This window comes from Vicia villosa, linkage group LG2, assembly GCF_029867415.1.
Source record: "Vicia villosa cultivar HV-30 ecotype Madison, WI linkage group LG2, Vvil1.0, whole genome shotgun sequence".
In the NCBI taxonomy this organism is placed as follows: Eukaryota; Viridiplantae; Streptophyta; class Magnoliopsida; order Fabales; family Fabaceae; genus Vicia; species Vicia villosa.
Genome location: NC_081181.1, coordinates 69585741 through 69607448, shown reverse-complemented (window position 1 = coordinate 69607448; position 21708 = coordinate 69585741). Strand labels below are relative to the sequence as shown.

General features: G+C 37.6%; 1 protein-coding gene across 3 annotated transcripts; it reads left to right on the top strand.

Moving 5' to 3' along the window:
* Positions 1-6458: 6458 nt before the first annotated feature.
* LOC131651252 (uncharacterized) lies at positions 6459-10123 on the top strand. Of its 3 annotated transcripts, XM_058920924.1 has the most exons (9): positions 6459-6892; positions 7337-7395; positions 7749-7901; positions 8043-8206; positions 8308-8406; positions 8542-8703; positions 9117-9210; positions 9416-9492; positions 9574-10123. In XM_058920924.1, the coding sequence occupies exons 5-9, from the start codon at positions 8362-8364 to the stop codon at positions 9679-9681; spliced, it is 486 nt and encodes a 161-aa protein (XP_058776907.1). In that variant the 5' UTR covers positions 6459-6892; positions 7337-7395; positions 7749-7901; positions 8043-8206; positions 8308-8361; the 3' UTR covers positions 9682-10123. The 3 variants fall into 3 exon arrangements, 2 of the variants coding, with proteins under 2 accessions (XP_058776907.1, XP_058776908.1); XR_009298383.1 differs by having other exon boundaries at positions 7749-8206; positions 8792-9210; XM_058920925.1 differs by having other exon boundaries at positions 7749-8206; positions 9419-9492.
* The last annotated feature ends 11585 nt before the right edge of the window (positions 10124-21708 follow it).

The window sequence follows — 21708 nt, the reverse complement described above, 5'->3', positions numbered from 1 at the left end:
AAGTCAACATGACATGTCTCCTGGACTCAAGTTGGTCTCAACACTTGAAGGGAAGAAAGATTGTCTTCCAAGTTCTGGTTCTTAAATCTGTTGAAGAAACTATGCTTGTAGGAGATCAGAAAAGAAAGTTTGTTAGTCTTGGAACCATCTGTTTTGTTTGTTTCTATAGCAATGATGTTAAATGCTACAGAATAGACAACTTTGAAACTTTGATTGTGGACGAATCAATATATATCTAGTTTGATGATAAACTTGTCTCTAATGAAACAAAGCGCTTAAGAATTTCTGCAGATACAGTTTTGTCTTATCAGAAGCTGCAGAACAAAGAAGTGAACCTCCAAGAAGCTGTGTATATCAGAAGTAATGGATCAGAAGATCATTCAAATTTATATCAGCACACTTCAGAAGGAGTGTTTCCTGAAGAGAAACTTGATCAGATCAGAAGCAGTGATCTGAATCTGTAGGCGTAAAGTCTAATCTGAAATTTACAGCTGTCACCTAGTATCTGATGGTGAACACGTGTCTGTTCGGTTTGTACAAAGCGTGCAGTTGAAAAGACGCTGACCTAGGTAACTGTTTTAAATCATTTCATTTACCACGTTCTCTCTCCTCACGTCACTCATCATTTAATAAAATTGATTTCCTTTGATTCTGGAACTGTTCAGTTTATATTTCTTATTATTTTCTTTTTCAAATCCGTCTCTATATATTCTTTTCAAATCACATCTTACATCTTTTTCGCTCCCTTGTCTCTCTCTCTCTCTCTCTCCTTGCATTCTCTCGTTTGAAAACTTCTTAGCCGTTTTCTAAAAACCCTAATCGAAAACCCAGTTCGCTTTTCTTGTTCGTTTTTGTTCATTCTGCATCCATGGCTGCCTTCTCATCCCAATATGCTGAGTCATCTGTTCCTCATCATCTCCAAGAAGAAACTTTGCAACTCACTCCTGTTGTTGCATGCTCCATTCCTAAAGATGAATTGGAAGTTCTGTGTGAACTCATGGTTGACTTTGACAACATTGAAGAGAACCAATTTCACCTTAAAGAAGACATCATCTTTCAAGGATGGACCTCGTTGTTTGCTGAGTTCGTTGGTCCAGTTTATCCGGACCTTGTCAAGGAGTTCTGGGCACATGCTGTGGTTGCTCCAAAATCTATACTTTCTTTCGTCCATGGAAAGTTTGTTGTTATTACTGAAAACATCCTAAGAATGATGTTTGATCTGAAAAACCCTGAAGGGGTTTATGAGTTTGATCAAAGGGCAGATGTGGGAGATGTTCTATCCACTCTCTATCAAAATGTCAAGAAAACAAAATACGTCAAGGATTTGAAAGATGTCTACAGAATCTGGGCAAAGATCCTTCTTGGGTGTTTCTACCATAGGAAATCAACACATGCCTCGGATTTCATCAGTAATGATCAAAGGTATATTCTTTATTGCATTGCCACTCAGAAGAAGGTTGATGCGATTTACATTATCTTCAACCATATGTGGAAAGCAGTAAAGGATTCCAGAAACGCTTTCAGAAAAGAAAATGGTGGAACACTCATTCCTTTTGGTAGAATTATTACAAACCTTCTGGTGCATTCCAAGATTGTTGAGAGTCTGGAGTCTGAAGGTATTATCAAAGACCTTACTGTCACCTCTGGAGCCTGTCTGAATGCTTTTTCTTTAAAGAAAATGAAAATAATTGACACTATCCTCAAAGTTCCTCAACCTCTAGCTGGAACAAGAATCAGAAGAAAACCAGTACTAGCTGACTTTGAAACCTTCTTCAATAGTGAGGTACCTGAAGTCAGAACTAAGTATCTGAAGTCACAAAAAGAGGATAAGAGTCTTAAAGATCAAGACAAAGGTGCTCCTATCAAAGTGAATCGTAAGAGGGAAGAAAGGACCAAAAGAAAGTTTGATCATCCTGCTGCTACTACCAAGAAAGAAGTGGTCCCAGAAGAAGTCATTGCAAAGGTTGCTAAGGCTGTCTCTGCTGATTTTGAGAAGAAAAAGAAGGAAGCTGAGAAAAAGAAGAAGAAGTCAAATAACAATGCAAAGATTATTGAAGAGCCGAAGAGTAAGAAGCAGAAGAAGACTGAGGATGTGGCCAAAGCTCTTCTGAGAGGTTCCAAAGGTATATGCATTTCTGAACCTGATTCTGTTCCTGCTGTTTGTTCAGAAGCTGCACCAATAGAGGTTGTCCCTACACCTGAACCAGAAAAAGCCACATCTGAATCACCTGTCTTTGTCCATGTTCTTACACCTCCATCTTCTCCTATAACCATTCCTTCCTCTCCACCTACCATAAATCCTGTTCTGGATATACCACCCCTTCAAACTCTCTTTCCATCTCAACCTTCTCTCAATGCCACTCTTGAACATACTCCCTCCACCTCTCAAAACAATCCTTGTGATTCTCCTTTTCCAACCTCTGCATCACATGAGCAGCTGCTCCGTGACTGCAACTACACTCCCAAGCCTCGTCCTGAAGCTGAAGTGGTAGTGTTAGATTCTGATACTGAAGCAGAATCTTCTTATAGGTTGGATAGAGAACCTCATCCGTACTTCACTTCCAACCCTGCCTTTTCAAAAACCCAAATAAAATTCCGCCCTGTATATCCTATTGGTGTAGTTTTTGAAAACATAAAAAGGAATCTCAGAAGTACCTTTGATACTCTCAGAATTGCTGAAAGTTCTGGATTGAATGATGTTGCTATGCGGAACTTCTGGAGGATTTTTCGAAGAAAATCAGATGCTCTGTTTTTAGAACTTCAGGAAGCCTGTGTAGCTGCTGCCCCACGGCCTCGTGGAATTCTGAGGAATTATGAAGACTTCTGGTTTGCTAGTCTCAAAGGAAGACATCTGTTGGAAGAGAAGCCCTTCTTGGATGAGATGGAACAATTAAGATTGGCTGCTGAAATGGAAGCCAATCCTTGCAGGGAGATTGTGGTCTGGATACCTCAATATCCTGTTCTACTTGGGGACTTCAAGACTCTCTTTGACTATCTGAGGGAAAACCCTTCTAAGAAAGACCCAAGCTTGGTCATTCCAGAAGTTGTTGACCCACCAGTAGTTGAAAGTCCTTTTGCTCCCAGGAATCTAGCTGCCATTCTTCAGGCACTTGAGAATGGAGAATCGGAAATTCCTGCTGCAGAGTATGGAGATGCTTCTATGCAAGAAGCAGATGCTGAAGATCATGTTGCTAAAACTGTCCCTGTTGAGGAAGTTCCTGCAAATGATCTATCTATGGAAGCTGCAGATCAACATGTCATTCCTGTGGATAGAAGCTGTGAAGCTTCTTCTGATGAATCTTCTCGTCTTGCAAGGACTCTGGAAGAAATTCAGAAGAGACAGGATGAGCAAAGCTCACTCAATGCTGAGTATAGCGCTTTCATGGTGAGGCAAGAAGGACACAACAATATGGTTCAAGAGATGCTGACCAAGATCTTGTCAAGACTAGGGCCATCTTAGATTGAGTCTGTGTTGTTTCTTTCTTTTCGTTGCATCTGTCTTTGTGCATCTGATCTTTCTTATCTTCATGTACTTCTGTACCTGCTGTTTGAACTTTAATGAAATCATCTTCTTCCTCCGTGTGTTTCGTTTGTTTATCTCTGTATCTTTTTTGCTTTTTGATGATATGACAAAAAGGGGGAGAAAGATAAATGATAAATGATTTGATTTAATCAGTTGCATTTACTAACAAGAACTGCAAGTTCTATATGGTTTAAGTGTTTTGCAGGTACAAAGAAGTAAAGAGAATCTTCAAAGCAAACACAAGAAGCTAAACCATGGAAACTGAAGCAAGCTGAGTGCTATCAAGCTTCAGAAATCAGAAGCAAGAAAGAAGAATGAATCAGAAGCACTGATAATAGAATTTGATCCATATTTGTCTATTTGATCTGACAAAATTCTATTTGCTCTGATACATTATTTTAGCCTATATGGCTCTGATACATATAATGTGTTCGAATATACATTTTATGTTCTAACTCGTTCATGCTGACTTTTGTCGTTTAGTTTTTGTTCTGTAACATTTCAGGATGTAGAGATGCTCAGATGATGCTCTGGTACATTCAACAATGTTCTGATACAAATCTAGCATGAAGTGATGTTGGTAGAAATTCAAAGCTCTGAAGCTATCCGAGGGAAGCAGAAATCAGAAGCTGCGAAGGTTCTAAAGATCCAGAAAACTCAAGTTCTGAAGCTGTCCTAAATGGAAGCAGAAATCAGAAGCTGTGAATGTTCAGAAGATCAAAGAAATTCAAGTTCTGAAGCTGTCCTAGATGGAAGCAGAAATCAGAAGCTGTGAATGTTCAGAAGATCAAAGAAATTCAAGTTCTGAAGCTGTCCTAGATGGAAGCAGGAATCAGAAGCTGTGAGTGTTCTAGGGATCTAAGGAAATTCTAGTTCTGAAGCTGTCCAATGGAAGCAGAAGTCAGAAGCTATGAATTCTCTGAAGACAGAAGCTTATATGATCGTCTCTACCGAAATAATCAGGGAAGTCTTTTATTAAAGTTCTTCGAGTATTTATTTCAGGGGGAGATTATTTATCTCAGGGGGAGATTGTTAATCTCAGGGGGAGGCATATTCATATGCTTATGCTATAGCTGTGTAATTTGTCTTTTGCCGTCTGTTCTTTCTGATCGCAAATTCATATCATTTATATATGTTTTTGTCATCATCAAAAAGGGGGAGATTGTTAGAACAAGATTTGTTCTGATCAATTATCTTAGTTTTGATGATAACAATAATATGAATTTTGCTTAAGATAATATGGTACTCTAATCCAATGCAATTTCCTTTTCAGGGAATATATAAAGAGTACGCATAATTCAGCGCTCAGAAGCTTTGTCTCAAGGGTTCAGCATGCAACATCAGAACATGGTCTGGCAAGACATCAGAAGATGGTCGAAGCAGAATCATAACATGGGTCTATGGAAGCATCAGAAGAACAAGAGAACAGAAGCACTAAGTACTGATGGTATCACGCTCAGAAGCACTTCAAGGTCAGAAGATCAGAAGATGCTATGCACCAAGCTGTTTGACTCTGATGATATTCAAACGTTGTATTCACAAACATCAGATCAGAAGGAAGTACAAGTGGCAAGCTACGCTGACTGACAAAAGGAACGTTAAAAGCTATTCTAGGCTACGTCAGTAGACACAGCGTGAACAAGGCTCGAGGTAGTTGACAAAAGCGTATAACATTAAATGCGATGCTGTACGGAACACGCAAAGCATTAAATGCACTCAACGGTCATCTTCTCCAACGCCTATAAATATGAAGTTCTGATGAGAAGCAAGGTTAACGATCCTGAACAAAACAACTCAAATTAACTTGCTGAAACGCTGTTCAAATCAAAGCTCAGAATCTTCATCTTCATCAAAGCTCACTACATTGCTGTTGTAATATATTAGTGAGATTAAGCTTAAACGTTAAGAGAAATATCACAGTTTGTGATTATCGCTTTTAAGAAGCAATTGTAATACTCTTAGAATTATATTAAGTTGTAAGGAACTAGAGTGATCGTGTGGATCAGAATACTCTAGGAAGTCTTAGAAGTTATCTAAGCCGGTTGTAACTAGAGTGATCGTGTGGATCAGTAGACTCTAGAAAAGTCTTAGAGGGTATCTAAGCAGTTGTTCCTGGAGTGATCAGTGTGTGATGAGAAGACTCTGGAAGACTTAGTTGCTGACTAAGTGGAGAACCATTGTAATCCGTGCGATTAGTGGATTAAATCCTCAGTTGAGGTAAATCATCTCTGCGGGGGTGGACTGGAGTAGTTTAGTTAACAACGAACCAGGATAAAAATAACTGTGCAATTTATTTTTATCTGTCAAGTTTTTAAAGCTACACTTATTCAAACCCCCCCTTTCTAAGTGTTTTTCTATCCTTCACATGAAGTTACTGATCAAAATATTGACTATTAACGGGAACATGAAGTTACTGAATAAAATATTCAATATTAACGAGAACGTGAGTTACTGATCAAAATATTAAATATTAACAGAAACACGAGGTTACTGATCGAAATAAATATTCAATATTAACGAGAACGTGAGTTACTGATCAAAATATTAAATATTAACAGAAACACGAGGTTACTGATCGAAATATTGAATATTAAGGGGAAAATAATGTTTATTAATCAATATATCCCAAACTTTGGTTCAACCTATTGAAAAGAAATTTCTATATTTTACATATTTGTTTTTAGGATATTTACTTCTACAATAATATCTATATTGAACAAAATAACACTTTCCCTATCATCTTTTATTTGCCTCAATCACACTGCGCAAAAACGACGGGTACCCGTGCGAACGCACGAGTAAGACACTAGTTAAAACATATAAGAAAATTAAATATTTTTCTTAATCCTGATGTTGCCACATCAGCAGCTATTATCTCAATTTCCACATCAGCTTCCTCAAAATTAAGTACTTCCTCCTTTATAATTTTGTTTGCAATTGCAACGTTCGCTTCTTCGTTTCATAACTGCCCTATTTTCTTCTTCAATCTCCTTCAATCGATCCTCTTCCAAATTCCAAAAATGTTTCTTCTCACTATTCTACAACCATTTCATCTACCATGACTCACATACATAACCCTAAACACTTCGTGCTCCTTTACCTTTACCTTAGCGAAACACAAAAGTGGGTTCAATCAATTGATTAGGTCTAGCAAGAGCAACGAGAATTTCAATGGATGTCGATGCTTTTCAACCATGGTTTCCAGAGACACTCATGAGATTTCACCCTTCGCTGTTAGGTGTTCCACCTTTTGGAGAAATTTTGATAATAACAGCTTTAATTATGTTCAATCGAGGCGATTTATTGGGTTGGTGGAGATGGTGCCGAACATGTTCTCTTCAAAACTTACGAGGAGAAGCGCGTTTTGTGGTAACACCATGATTCTATTCATCTCTTAATTTCCCTTTATTTGAATATCTAGGTTTTTTGTGTTCTATTATTGCATAATTACTTTACTTTCGTGAGTTATGTGAATGTTTTCCATAGTTTGACATTATCCTTGACACAGAATATCTATAGTTTGACATTGTTTTTGTTTCTGTATATGTAAGCTGATACACTCATTGGTCATTAGGTACTCTACGTAGCAGTTATTTGATGTTGTTGCTGCTGTTGATTTTTATCATGGTTTTGTCCGATAGTTAAACGCAATCCTGATGGATCATTTAATTGATCCTTGAATTATGAGTTGTTGTTTTTTATTGTGAATTTAATCTTTGATTTGAAGGCTAATTTGATTAATCTTATTGTGAATTTACTCTTTGATTTGAAGGCTAATTTGAATAATCTTTTATTGTCAATTTACTCGTGCAGGTCTGAAGCGTACGCAACAAGAACAATTGGAAAACTGACAAAAAAACAGGAGGACACTTGTAAGTTCATCACTATAGTGTCGTGGTTTCTTATTACTATGACACTGTAACTGTGAATCCTGACATTTCATGTCAATTGGGTTTCTGTTCTTGGTTTATTGTAAGTGTGAATGTATAAAAGATGCAGGCTTATTCTACTGTTGGTACACTTATTTAACTATGAGAGATGAGATCAGATGTTTGTTGTTAGCAATTGTGTTTGAATTGTTATATTCATGGGTTGATTATCAATGTTTACTGGTGTGTTGTGTTAGGGTTTGTGATTATTTGTATGTTGGCAATGTAATATATTGATATTGATATCAGTTTTCACTAATGCTCGAAATATTTTGTGATGTTTTTTTGAACTGAAGGTCTGGGCAACCCCTGATGGTTAATGGAGGTGGTCATAAACTGACTACTAATGATGCCTTATCATATCTCAAGGCAGTAAAGGATATTTTTCAAGATAAGAGGGATAAATATGAAGATTTTTTGGAGGTCATGAAAGATTTTAAAACACACAGGTTTGATCATGTTGAACCGCATTCTTGGTGCTCCAATTTTTTATATGTATATTCGATTGGGGATTTTGAATTTGTTAGTTGTAAATGATTTTTCTTTCTCCTTTTGGTGCATTTGTATAATTGATACTGCTGGTTTCATAGCAAGAGTGAAGGATCTTTTTAGAGGTCATAGAGATTTAATTTTGGGATTTAACACATTTTTGCCAAAGGGGTATGAAATCACCCTTCCAATTGAGGATGATCAACCTCACTCAAAAAATCCTGTTGAATTTGAAGAAGCTATGAGTTTTGTGAACAAGATAAAGGTAAGAGCGTTGTTGAATTCGATGGGTTCTCTTCATGGAGATTTATGTGCAATGTGGAATGAAAAGTTTTACATTTGAGCCTAATGCGTCCTTTCATGCAGACTCGATTTCATGGTGATGATCATGTTTACTAGGCATTTCTAGACATATTAAATATGTACATAAAGGAGAATAAGTCTATCGACGCGGTCTACCAGGAGGTATGTGTTTTCTATACATGTGTATCATGTTGTAGTCAGACAAATTTATAATGTTGTCTTTTTCTTTTCTCTATTTACTTCCGTACTCGACATATTTCTTTGACACTAATTTTAATCATAATTGCACTTCCTCAGGTTGCTGCACTCTTCCAAGACCACCCAGATCTTCTTGATGGGTTTATTCATTTACTTCCCGATGTTTCCGCAGCTGCCTCTGCTCATTCTGTTGCTCGGAATTCTGGGTTTCGAGATAGGAACTCTTCACTGCAAACAGTGCGGCAACTGCATGTTGAAAAGGTTACTCTCCAATTTTTTTGTCCCTTTCTATAGTCATAGGCATATCTAAGGAGCTGAGGTCAGATGCCAACACTGTTGTCTATCGCAGATTGCGGAAAACAACACTTTGTTTTAATTCCACTATACAATAGGGGTATAGTGGCACTGTGGTTACTATGTGACAACATTTCATACTAAATAACGTGATGGAACAAAATCGATTTATTCAAATTCCAATATGCCATAGCTGCTATTTAACAAACACTGAACGCCCGAGGGGACCGACACCTCTTGCTGATTGAGGCTTTACTCATTCAGTAAGGCGCTGCCGTGCTTGCCTCTACGGTATTTATGGTTCATGTGAGGCATGCCTTCAACAGATTATTGATAGCTATAACAAGTCTAATGCCAGCTGTTTAGCGTGCCTTCAACAGATCGAGGTGAAGTGTTTCTTTCAGCAGGTGCAATTGGGTCTCCCCAGCTTCTTCTTCTCAGTAGAATTGGACCAAGGCCTTATCTTTCTTCATGGTGAGTGTTAAATTCAAGCTTATGAATTTATCTATGCTCGATGTATTATTATTGCCTTGTGAGATCGGAGTTTGTGCTTTTTCTTCTTTCTGATGTTTGGCAACTGAAATTGCAAACTTTATTATTAACACTTTGTTGCCTACTATATATCATGTGTGTGAGTATATGATGACTACTGATGGCTTTGGTGTGTTTCTATCATTAGAAGAAGCCCAGTCAATCAAAGTAGAGAATATATTGTTCAAGGAAAAGTCATTATACCAAGAGGTCTTGGTTTTTGAGGTTTGGCATCTTCTTCCTATATTGTCATCTTTAATTCTACCTATGGTTTAGAAGTCATTAACAATTATCTTCTTTTTACAGTCATTAACATTTGGTAACACTGATAAGGATATGAACTTCTTGTATTTACCGAAGAATGCATTCAATCTAATGAACAAACGGCCACGGGGCTCCGAAGCGAATTACTAAAGGCAGATATATTAGTGATTATTGATGTTACAAACAAAGAGTCAGTTAACTGGATTAAAATCAACACAAAAACTATTGAAAATGTAATATGCTTCGACTCTTCGCCAGATTTGAAGAACAGATTAGGAAGCTATGATATTCATAATGAAGTGAAAGGAAGTATATTTGGAAAAATATTGGGCAGTTCCGAGTTAGATAAATTGTAAGACTCATACGAAGTAGTACAAACTGTATCCGAAGCATGGGAACAGCGTAGTTATAATGATATACGATTTTGTTTACTATTGTTAATCAATGCTTATATAAGGCCAGTTCCAATATTGAAGAACTTAAGAGCAAAGGGTTTTTCAACTTTGAACTGTATGTTGAAGAACTGCGGCCGTCAAGTACTTAACTACTTGCTGGATCCTAATTGTAGAAAAGCTCTTCAATGCTTGAATAAGTGTAATCCTGTTGATCAAGTTTGTAACTACCGATGTATCTATTCTTACAAAAGTGAAAATCTAGAAGCCTTCTCACTTTGCGTGTTACAAAAAAAACAACTGTCTTGAATTGGAAGCAGAAGTCCCTACCAAACAACTGTCGTCTGTATGAACAGGGTGAGTGGGTAGGAGTTTTGTTCAAAGCTGGTACTACAATTTTTATGTACATTTTGGATATTCTCTTGGCATATCTTGTGCTAAGAGATTATTAATATATTAATATTAACTTATTACAATTACAAATAGTTTCTTTGAATTATACTTATCGTTCATTTGGCCATTATATACTTAAACGAATAATTACTAACACCTAATCCAAAAGCTGATTTAGACAATCAAAATACAAAATGATTTTGTTACTTAGATTAGGAAATTTAATACAGTCAAGTATAATATGATCCTTACACAAAAAATATGTTTCCCCTAATCTTTACAGACTTTGCCAAGGTTTATCATGTGAAAATTCTACACGTATAATACCACTACTGAATAGCCACGTTTCTTTATTTGTAATGATACATTTATAGTCATTTGGGCTATGTAATACGATGGAAGATTATATAAGCCACTGAGTTGCTAAATCAACACTTTATATCCTTCATAACTTGTGACTAATCCCTGTAACCTTGTGCATACCAATACTGATATTTGTACCTGTATCCATGCAACACAACACAGCTCTTGACCTTGTGTTCAACGTGCTAACATCTTCTAAGATATTAATGGATTAACATCTATAATCTCATAATGTAAAATAAGATTATTTTCTGCACATGTGGACCTTGAAATGCAATGATGTGATGCATATAGTTTTTTAATGTTTTTAATTAGAAATTCAATGTTCATTTGCACAAGTCAATTAAACAGAGCTGATTTTTTATGAGTAGGAATTGAACTCGGTACTCTGGGCTTTACATCACTTGCAAACACTGTTTCATTTATAATAGAGCTTCATTCTTTCTTTCGTGAACGGAATATTTTGGGATCAATTCAAACTATCAATTGGGAAGTGTTTGTCTTTTTTATGAATGTCGTACATATTTAATTTGATTGGAACTTAACAGATGTGTTCTTTACTCAATTGGGAAGTGTTTTTCTTTTTTATGAAGGCCTTACATATTTAATTTGATTGGAACTTAACAATTTTTTTTTATTAATACCTTTTATTTAATCCATTCTTAACAGTTGTGTCCGATTATTTATATATAGGAATAACTATACGATTGATTTAAATATTTTTATATATGAAATAATATATTTGATTTGTAATTTGATTTTAATCAATTAGTATTAACAGGAACATGGAATTAGTGATCAAACTAATTAATACTAACGGGAATATTGAATTACTGATCAAAATATTGAATATTAACGGGAACATGAAGTTACTGATCAAAATATTGAATAATAACGGAAACATGAATTTACTAATAACGGGAACATGTAGTTACTGATGAAAATATTGAATATTAACAAAAACATGAAGTTACTGATCAAAATATTAATATTAGCGAAATCATGAAATTACTAATCAAAATATTCAATATTAACGGGAACATGAAGTTACTGATAAATATATTGAATATTAATAGGAACATGAAGTTACTGATCAAAATATTAATATTAACGGGAACATGAAATTACTGTTCAAAGTTGTGAATAATAACAGGAACATGAAGTTACACATCAAAATATTGAATATTAACGAAAACATGAAGTTACTGATCAAAATATTGAATATTAACGAAAACATTAAGTTACTGATCAAAATATTGCATATTAACTGGAACTTGAAGTTGTTGATCAAAACTATTGAATATTAACGGGAACATGAAGTTATTAATTAAAATATTCAATATTAACTGGAAGCGGTGTTAGTATGTTGAAAGTAAATGTGACTAAGTTTATTGCATTGGACAATCGACATTGTGTTGTCTATTTTTTATGCGGGTCACATATTGTTGTACTGTTGGTAAAACAGTAATAATTTAAGCCAAATAATTGATCTTTCCAATTTTTATTGCATACTAATCATCTTGTTGGAGATAAGGCACTGCCACGAACACATGCAGCCAATCAAAGCAAAACATGCAATACCATCTTCAACCAGAATGCAACGGCTACATTCTAACCGTAACCACTCATCAAGCTATAAATAGAATCAAACTTCAAACATGAAGGTGTGGTGTGGTATCCATCTATCCATCCAAAATGGAGAGTGAATGATCATCCATCCCTTATATGGATCCGGAGAGAAAAAGAGAATATACAGTGAGGATCATCCATGGTGAAAGGATCAAGTGTGCAACCAAAGAAATATCTTGCACAAAAGAAGAAAATGAATCTGCAGAATGCATCTGTGCATTTGCAGAAGAAGCAGCTGAGCATGAACACTTAATTGAAGAAATATGAAGACATGCATCATAAGATACACAAGAGGCAACGCATACTATGTATGTGAGCTGTAATACGGTGAACTGAATTTTATATCGAAATGTGCGGATAGCAAGAGTCGCTGTTGCACCCCAAAATTTGCCCACTTATTTATTCCCCAATTGGCCCCACCTTACATTCATGTGCATACCTCATATAGGACATTCATCCATTTCATTCATCCATATCACAGTTACCGTTCCAGAAGAGTGACAAACAGAGCCCCTATTGAGAAAATTTCTTGGTTCAGAAGAAGGGATCTGAAGTCTGATTACAGAGGATCATTTCCATCAGCATACTCTTAAAATCAGGGTTTTATTCTCTCCGAGTCAAAGCTCAGGTTAAAAGATACAAATCTCATATTCATCAAGGCTCTCAAATCATGGTTTTTGACCAAAGTCAACCCTGTTAACTTTCTGGCCAAGATTTGATCAGGAAATGATTGTGGATGTAAAATATGACTATCTGGGAGAAATATCATTCACTGAAGTTTCTCTGGTTGAAGTTTGATTGGAAATTGGTCCAGAAACGGATTAATCGGGAAGTTCATCTGGAATCAAGAAAAATCAGGAAAAGTTGACTTTTTGGTCAAAGTTAAGGTCAACTATCAAATGTTGATTTTTTGTGGGAAAATCGGTCAAAGAAAGTCAAAGAAATAATAAAAATCAAGAAATATTCAAAGTTGCCCAAAATGGAAAGTTGGTTAAATTTGGAAAATTCCATAAAAGGGAAGTTTTGTAACTTAGAATATTTTGAGAGTTTTTGAGAATAGGTGAATAGCTCACTTCAGGCCCAGATTTTGTATGGTTCAAGGCATTATTTCAAGTTGAGTTCAAAAGCAAAATACTCAGATCATGGCATACTACAATTCTCTAGTTGGAAGTTTTCTCATTCAAGGCTTGGTTAGAGAGATAAAAGGATAGAAAGTTGGAAGAAACACACTGGATTTATGTTCTATACTTAGAAAAATTTGAAGTTTTAAGATTGATTGATCAGCTGACTTTAGGGCACATTCACACGTGGCATTGGGCATCATTTCAGAAGAGTGTCAACATCAATGTTGTTCATCTCATGGGGGTGAACAACATTGTAGTTGGACATTTCTCCAACTGTGGTTTGGATCAAGAGATATGCTCATTGGAAATTTGCAAATAATCACTGATCACAAGCCATAATCCAAGTCATGTGCCAGATCACACGCAGGCAATAGATCAAACACATGGTGGGTCACTTTTGAAGTTAATTTGAGAGCATTTCAAAAATTCTATAAGTGCCAACTTGGTGTCAATCTCTTCTTTGCCATGTTCTCTACTAAACAAAACAAGAATCATGGATTTTGGGTGAATCTAGAGAGAGAAATGGAAACTCAAAGGCATGCCACGACCAAGTCATGTTTTTGCCAATGTTTTGTACCCAGGCCAGGTCACACGCGAAATCTCTTTGCAAGGATGGCATAGCAAGTTCATGACCACTTTTCCACTAATGATAGGAACTAACTCAAGATCTTTTGAACATCAAATCTATTGCACTCCATTCCCTCTTTCCATGGAGCCCAAAATCAAGTCATGAGACGGGCCATAGCGTGAGATATCCACGCCCAAAGTGAGTAATATGGACACCATGGGTTGAGAAAAAGTATGCGTGAGTAGTTGCAGCATTACCATAATGGGCCATGCATGATTCTGAATTGGGAAAGCACGTGATACAATTACTCCAAATGAGAAAAGCTGTCCATTCAGTATGAGCAATAATCTTCTATATGCTATCCCACCATACACTATCATGAACTTTCACACTATATAAGCAAAGCTCTTGCAGAAAGAAAGGGGATTCATTCATTTTTTCTCTTTTTTCAGTTTTCATTCATCACACTCTTCTCTTCCCCCTTCACTCTCTTTCTCTCTCCCTTCATTCACATTCCAAAGTTTGTTACACTTTGTAAAAAACTCCTCAACCTCCATAGCTCGCCACCACAATAACCACCACACTTCATCAACTTCTCATCGCTCTCTTTCCTCCCTCACCGCAACAATCTTCAACTTCCAGCATCATCTTCATCTTCCACCACTATCATCTTGCTACTACCATGTAGATCTCGACTACCTTATAGTGAGCTTGCAAGATTCCAGCCAAACAGAGTTACTTCTCAGCAATTGGTACTCTTCAGGAAGCTATACTTCATCCAGGAATTCTAAAGCTCGAAGAAGCTTCCATCAGCTTTTGGACCGAATCTTGATCAGGTAAAACTCCTAAACGATCTCAGCATGATAGTGGAATGAACTAAGGCATCCATGGCATTCACATGTTAGGTTTAGCTTGCGTGACTACTTGGATCTTGCATGAATGTGATTATTGAATGTTTTTGTTGTTCATCTTGAAGTACGAACTATATGGGAGTTTGAATCGTGTATTTGAAAACGGCGAGTGATTATGAGTATGTTGATGTATGAAGAGTTGGTTTTAGAGGAAGTTTGGTTAGTTAGGGTTTTACGAATGCACTCGGTCCGAATGATAGAGATAGAATCAGAGAAAATTAAGGCCAGATCCTTGATCAGTGCGAAAATCCGAGTCGGATGATGTTACTCTTTCGAATTTCTGGAAATTTTGTTTGTATCTCCGCCGCCGGGATGGCCGGAGAAGACGACCAGAGTTGGTATCTCCGGCGTCTGTGTATTTCAAGGACTCTCTCTCCGCTTGCTTACGTGGCGCGACGCCATTAGTCCTGGTTCCAATTTTTTGTTACTTTCGTTATTAATTAAATGATTAGCTGATGATGTGGCAAGCTTTGATTGACTGTTGCTTCTTTTTTGTCTTTAGCGACTTAAACCACCCTATGACCAATTGATTGCATGTTATATGCTTTGCTGTCACGTTACATTTTAGTAAAGGCCATAGCACATGAATGTATATTGATAAACAATAACATGCTGAATAATAATACCATATGCATGCTGAAAATGAAATAAAAAATGGAAATAATAAGTGTTGGTGTTTGGGCCACGAGTCTATTGGGCCCGGATTTGTTTTCTGAAGCTCACCCCTCCTTTGCTTCTGCTAACACGTATATTGTTGGGCTCAACACCACTGATATTCACACCCCTGAAGCTGGGCCCAAACGTATTAGTAACTGGAAATTAGTTCAGCTCTGTTTTACTAATACACCCCTGCTGACAATGAAAAAGCATAAAAATAGCTTTATTTCTTTTATTCTTTTGCATGTTTTTTTCTACTTAAATAGAAATGGTAAAAAATTTGTTTCTAACCAATTAGTTTTTTAGAATATATAGATTTTATTTTAGGATATTAATTGATTTGTGATATTTCTTTTGATTGTTGATTGGTTATTAATTAAATAATAAAAATGCTTAGTTTTTTTGCTAGTTTTAATTCATATATAGTCTTAAAACATGAATAAAATACCATTTTGCTTGTGAATATTTCATTGAGTATTATAGTTTTATTTTCCTTATTTTTGTGAATATTTTCTCATATTTTATGGAATACCGAGAATACCCCTAGTTGTTAAAGTTGATTTTAATCAACTTAAATAACTCTTTCCTCTTAGTTAATTCCCTCTAGATTTTAGTTTAGATCTTAAATAGGAATTAGAATAACTCTAGGAATAGAAATTAGGTTAGTCCCCCTTTTTCCATCTTTTTTTCTTTTGCAACTTTAATCCATCTAATAAATACTTGAAATAAATTCCCTTAAAAAATACAAAGAAAACACTTCTAAAACATTAATAAAAAAGTGAAAATCATTAAAAAGGGAATGGAAGCTTGAATATCCCTTGCTTTAGGGAATCATTCGAGTGCTTGGATCTCCCTTGCTTTAGGGAACCATTCGGGCATAAGTTCCCACATTCTAAAAAACACAAACCAAAGGGTAACTCGAATCTCCCTTGCTTTAGGGATCCATTCGAAACACCCAAACTCTCTTCTGTCTCTCGCCTTCGTGGCATTCTTAAGAACATGTTGAATCCATTCCATAATTATGCGTATAAGTCTCCAAAGGTCGAGCATCGTGGAGTGCGACTTTAACCTCTGTTCACCTAAAAAACACAAAAACATAGAAAATCTTGAGCCGAACTACGGTAGCTCTGATTCCTTGTAAGGGATACGTAGGCATTGGGTCGCGGGGCCTAAGCGAGCACACTTGTAAATAATTCCTTCTTTTCCCCGTGTTTCTTTTGCATTCATTCGCATTTAGGTTTTAGACATTATACACCCTTTAGATAGAAACAAACATAGGTGGATACCATCGAGTACAATGGGCGTGAGGGGTGCTAGCACCTTCCCCTCGCGTAACCGACTCCCGTGCCCTGTTCTCTGGTCGAAAGACCTTTGTTCTTATTTCGAGTTAGGTTATCTGGTATTCCTTTCCCTCGATGGGATAAATATATTAGTGGCGACTCTGATCCATTTTTCGCGGTAGCGACAGCTGGCGACTCTGCTGGGGATGTTGATAGACCTGTGCTGGTCCATTCTTAGCGAGTCGATCCTAGCTTTTGTTTGTTTTGTTTTATTGGGTGTTTATTTGTTTTTTATGTCTATATCTTGTATATGTGAACACATGTAGGGCATCATTTGTTGTTTTTCAATGTTAAAATCATTAATAAAAGGACGTTTTTGCATTCAAACATTTCGTTCCCTGTCTTTCATTTTTACTTTTACATTTGTTTTAAACAAAAAAAATAAAATAATATAAATGGCAACGTTTCTTATTCATAATCATCCCTCCATTCTAAAATAAAGCATAAATCATAATCCATGCAGATCCACCTCTCCTCCAGATTCTGTTGATAACGATCTTGCTATGCCTCGTTATGACTTCGACAATCCTATCTACACCGCCGAAGAAGGGGATGAAGAAAATTGTGAACTCCCTGATGAGTTGGCCAGATTATTGAAACAAGAAGAGAAAGTGATCGAACCGCATCAAGAGCCTATTGAGACGGTGAATCTTGGTACCAAAGAGATGAGAAGGGAGGTTAAAATAGGGGCTTCTTTGAATGAGGATGTGAAAGAAAAGTTAATTGGAATGTTGAAAGAGTATTCTGATATCTTCGCTTGGTCTTAGGAAGATATGCCTGGATTAGATACTGATATTGTTGTGCATAGGTTACCTCTTAAAGAGAACTCTCTGCCTGTCAAACAGAAACTCAGGAGAACGCGTCCTGACATGTCCAAGAAAATCCAGGAAGAGGTTCAGAAACAGTTTGATGCCGGTTTTCTTGCTGTAACAGTTTATCCGCCATGGGTCGCCAATATTGTACCCGTACCTAAGAAAGATGGGAAGGTGCGAATGTGTGTCGACTATCGAGATCTGAATAAGGCAAGCCCGAAGGACGATTTCCCGCTTCCTCACAATGATGTATTGGTAGATAATACTGCTCAGTTCTCGGTTTTCTCCTTCATGGACGGTTTTTCTGGTTACAATCAAATAAATATGGCGCCTGAGGACATGGAAAAGACAACATTCATTACGCCTTGGGGCACCTTTTGTTACAAGGTCATGCCATTTGGGTTGAAGAATGCTAGGGCAACCTATCAAAGGGCTATGGTGACTTTATTCCACGACATGATTCATAAAGAGATTGAGGTCTATGTGGATGACATGATTGCAAAGTCCCATACTGAAGAGGAGCACCTTGTCCACCTGAAGAAATTGTTTGAAAGGTTAAGAAAGTTCAGGTCAAGGTTGAATCCTAATAAATGCACCTTCGGAGTGAGATCAGAAAAGTTGCTTGGTTTCATCGTGAGTGAAAAGGGTATTGAGGTCGATCCCTCTAAGGTAAAAGCTATACAAGAGATGCCTGAGCCGAGAACTGAGAAACAGGTTCGTGGGTTCCTGGGAAGGTTGAATTATATTGCAAGGTTCATCTCACACCTTACCGCCACGTGTGAACCTATCTTCAAGCTGTTGAGAAAGAATCAGGCAATAAAGTGGGACGACAATTGTCAGAAGGCATTTGATAAAGTTAAAGAGTATTTGCAAGAGCCTCTAATCCTCATGCCTCCGGTGGAAGGTAGACCGTTGATTATGTACTTGACGGTCCTCGAGAATTCGATGGGGTGCGTGCTGGGTCAGCATGACGAGTCCGGTCGAAAAGAGCACGCAATTTACTACCTTAGCAAAAAGTTTACCAATTGTGAATCAAGATACTCACTACTCGAGAAAACTTGCTGTGCTTTGGAATGGGCTGCTCGTCGACTGAGACAGTATATGTTGACTCACACCACTTTGTTGATTTCAAAGATGGATCCGATCAAATATATATTTGAGAAACCAGCATTGACAGGAAGGATTGCCCGTTGGCAAATGATCTTGACAGAGTATGACATACAATACACTACTCAGAAGGCCATTAAGAGCAGTGTGATTGCTGATTATCTCGCGCATCAACCTGTGGACGATTACCAGTCTATGTACTTTGAGTTTCCTGATGAGGATATAATGTGTGTGGCAGAGACTTCCAAAAGTCAAGATCAAGAGGAGGGACCTGAACCAGGGGCGTGATGGACGCTCGTGTTCGATGGTGCCTCGAATGCATTGGGTAATGGTATTGTGGCTGTGCTCACTTCTCCGACAGGTTCTCATATTCCATTCACGGCCAGGATTTGTTTTGATTGTACTAATAATGTGGCTGAATATGAGGCGTGCATATATGGTATTGAGGCCGCCATTGATTTGAGGATCAAGAATCTCGCAGTGTATGGAGATTCTGCTTTGGTGATTAGTCAGATCAATGGAGATTGAGAAAAGCGCCATCCCAACTTGATTCCTTATAGAGAACATGTTGTGAAACTGGCTCAATATTTCGATGAGATCACTTTTGATCATATCCCTCGAGAGGAAAATCATTTGGCTGATGCCTTGGCCACTTTAGCGTCCATGTTCAAAGTCAAATGGGATAACGAAGCGCCCTCAATCGTGATCAAAAGGTTGGATGAGCCTGCATTCTGTGGTGTTATTGATAATGTGCCGGATGAGAAACCATGGTTTTATGACATCAAGAAATTTCTGGAGACCCAAGAGTATCCTGAGGGTGCTTCCCTTACGGATAGGAAAACTCTAAAGAGACTATCTGCCAAGTTCTTCATTGCTGGAGGTGTGTTGTATAAGAGGAATTTTGATTCTGTGTTGCTCAGATGCGTGGATAGACACGAAGCAGCGATGATCATGCAAGAGGTACATGAAGGGTCCTTTGGTACACATGCAAGTGGGCACACCATGGCTAGAAAAATATTGAGAGCAGGTTATTATTGGTCGACCCTGGAACACGATTGTTTCAACCATGTGGTGGTATGTTACAAATGTCAAGTGTATGCAGATAGGGTTCATGTACCTCCGGTTCCTCTGAATGTGTTGACATCTCCTTGGCCGTTTGCTATGTGGGGCATCGATATGATTGGGGAAATTAAGCCCACCGCCTCTAACGGACATCGCTTCATCCTCGTTGCTATTGACTACTTCACCAAGTGGGTTGAAGCTGCTTCTTATGCAAATGTCTCCAAGCAAGTAGTGACTCGCTTCATCAAGCACCATATAATTTGTCGTTATGGGGTTCCTGAGAGAATTATCACTGATAATGGATCCAACCTCAATAATAAGATGATGAAGGAATTATGCGAGAATTTCAAGATCACGCATCATAACTCCTCCCCGTATAGGCCAAAGATGAATGGCGCAGTTGAAGCGGCCAATAAGAATATCAAGAAGATTGTGCAAAAGATGGTCGTCACTTATAAGGATTGGCATGAGATGTTGCCCTTCGCTTTACATGGATATCGTACTTCGGTACGTACTTCCACAGGGGCAACTCCCTTCTCGTTAGTATATGGCATGGAGGCGATTCTTCCGGTTGAGGTCGAGATTCCTTCACTAAGAGTATTGACAGATGTGAAGCTCAGTGAAGCTGATTGGGTTCAGACCAGATTTGATCAACTGAACCTCATTGAGGAAAAAATACTAGCAGCCATATGCCATGGGCAAGCCTATCAAAAGAAGATGAAGAGAGCCTTCGACAAGAAGATTCGTCCTCGACACTTTCAGGTTGGTGACCTTGTGCTCAAGAAGATCCTGCCTATTCACAATGATCCTAGGGGAAAGTGGACCCCGAATTACGAAGGGCCTTATGTCGTAAAGAAAGTCTTCTCAGGTGGTGCCATGATCCTCTCAACTATGGATGGCGAAGACTTCCCACTTCCCGTGAATGCCGACGCAGTTAAAAAATACTTCGCATAGACCTGGTCAAAATAAAATAAAAGAAAAGGAAAGATCAGGAAAAAGAATGAAAAAGAAATAAAGTACACCCGCTAAGTTGAAAACCCAAAAGGGCGACTTAGGCAAAAAAGGGGTCCTGGTGGATTGAAAACCCGAAAGGGCGGTCCAGGCAAAAGAGGGACAAAAAGCGAAGGACTGCGTCGTGCATTAGATCTGTGAGCATAGCTTGGTCACCACATTGGAGGATTCAAAAGGGTAAAAGATCAATTCATTCATCCATTTCGGAAAGCAAAGCAGAAGGAATATTGAAGATCTGCAAGGCATAGCAAGATTGGAACCCAATGGAATTTGTGCTTACGTTGCCATGTTTGTAAATGCTGTTTGTTTTCCTTTTTGGTGGCCACCTCTTTAAGGGGCCACTTCCTGATGTACTCGCCTATGTTAGGCATTTCTCTTCATTAATAAAAGACATTTCACTCAAGAAAATTTCTACATCATTTTATTTTTACCGTTTTGTTTACAAAAACGTCCAATTATTTTGGTAAGCATTGCATTTCTAACATCGAAGTCCTACAAAAAGAACATGATCTAAAACAGATAGAATTGCTTAAAGATTTTGAGTACTAGGGATGGTGGACGAGGTAGAGCCATCATACCTGGGGCATATCTGTTTGATTTGTTTTGCAGGAATCTCCTATCATTTAGTACAGTCAGATGCCAGTACCTACGCTTCAGGAACCCAAAGGCCTCCTTTCCTGTAAATACCAGAGTTTATTTCTCTGGGAAGCTCTCATCCAGGATCCGAAAACTCCGCAGTGTTGATTAGATTCCCTTGTTCTTCGACAAAGATGTGGAATTTCAAGGGGGGAGGTGCAATCTTCAAGTT

Bases quoted from the DNA above. Each gene is read 5' to 3' on its own strand.
- LOC131651252 (XM_058920924.1), top strand. From the start codon at position 8,362: ATGTACATAAAGGAGAATAAGTCTATCGACGCGGTCTACCAGGAG. The intron at 8,407-8,541 runs GTATGTGTTTTC...GCACTTCCTCAG, and splicing joins TCGACGCGGTCTACCAGGAG to GTTGCTGCACTCTTCCAAGA. The intron at 9,493-9,573 runs GTTTGGCATCTT...TTCTTTTTACAG, and splicing joins AAGAGGTCTTGGTTTTTGAG to TCATTAACATTTGGTAACAC.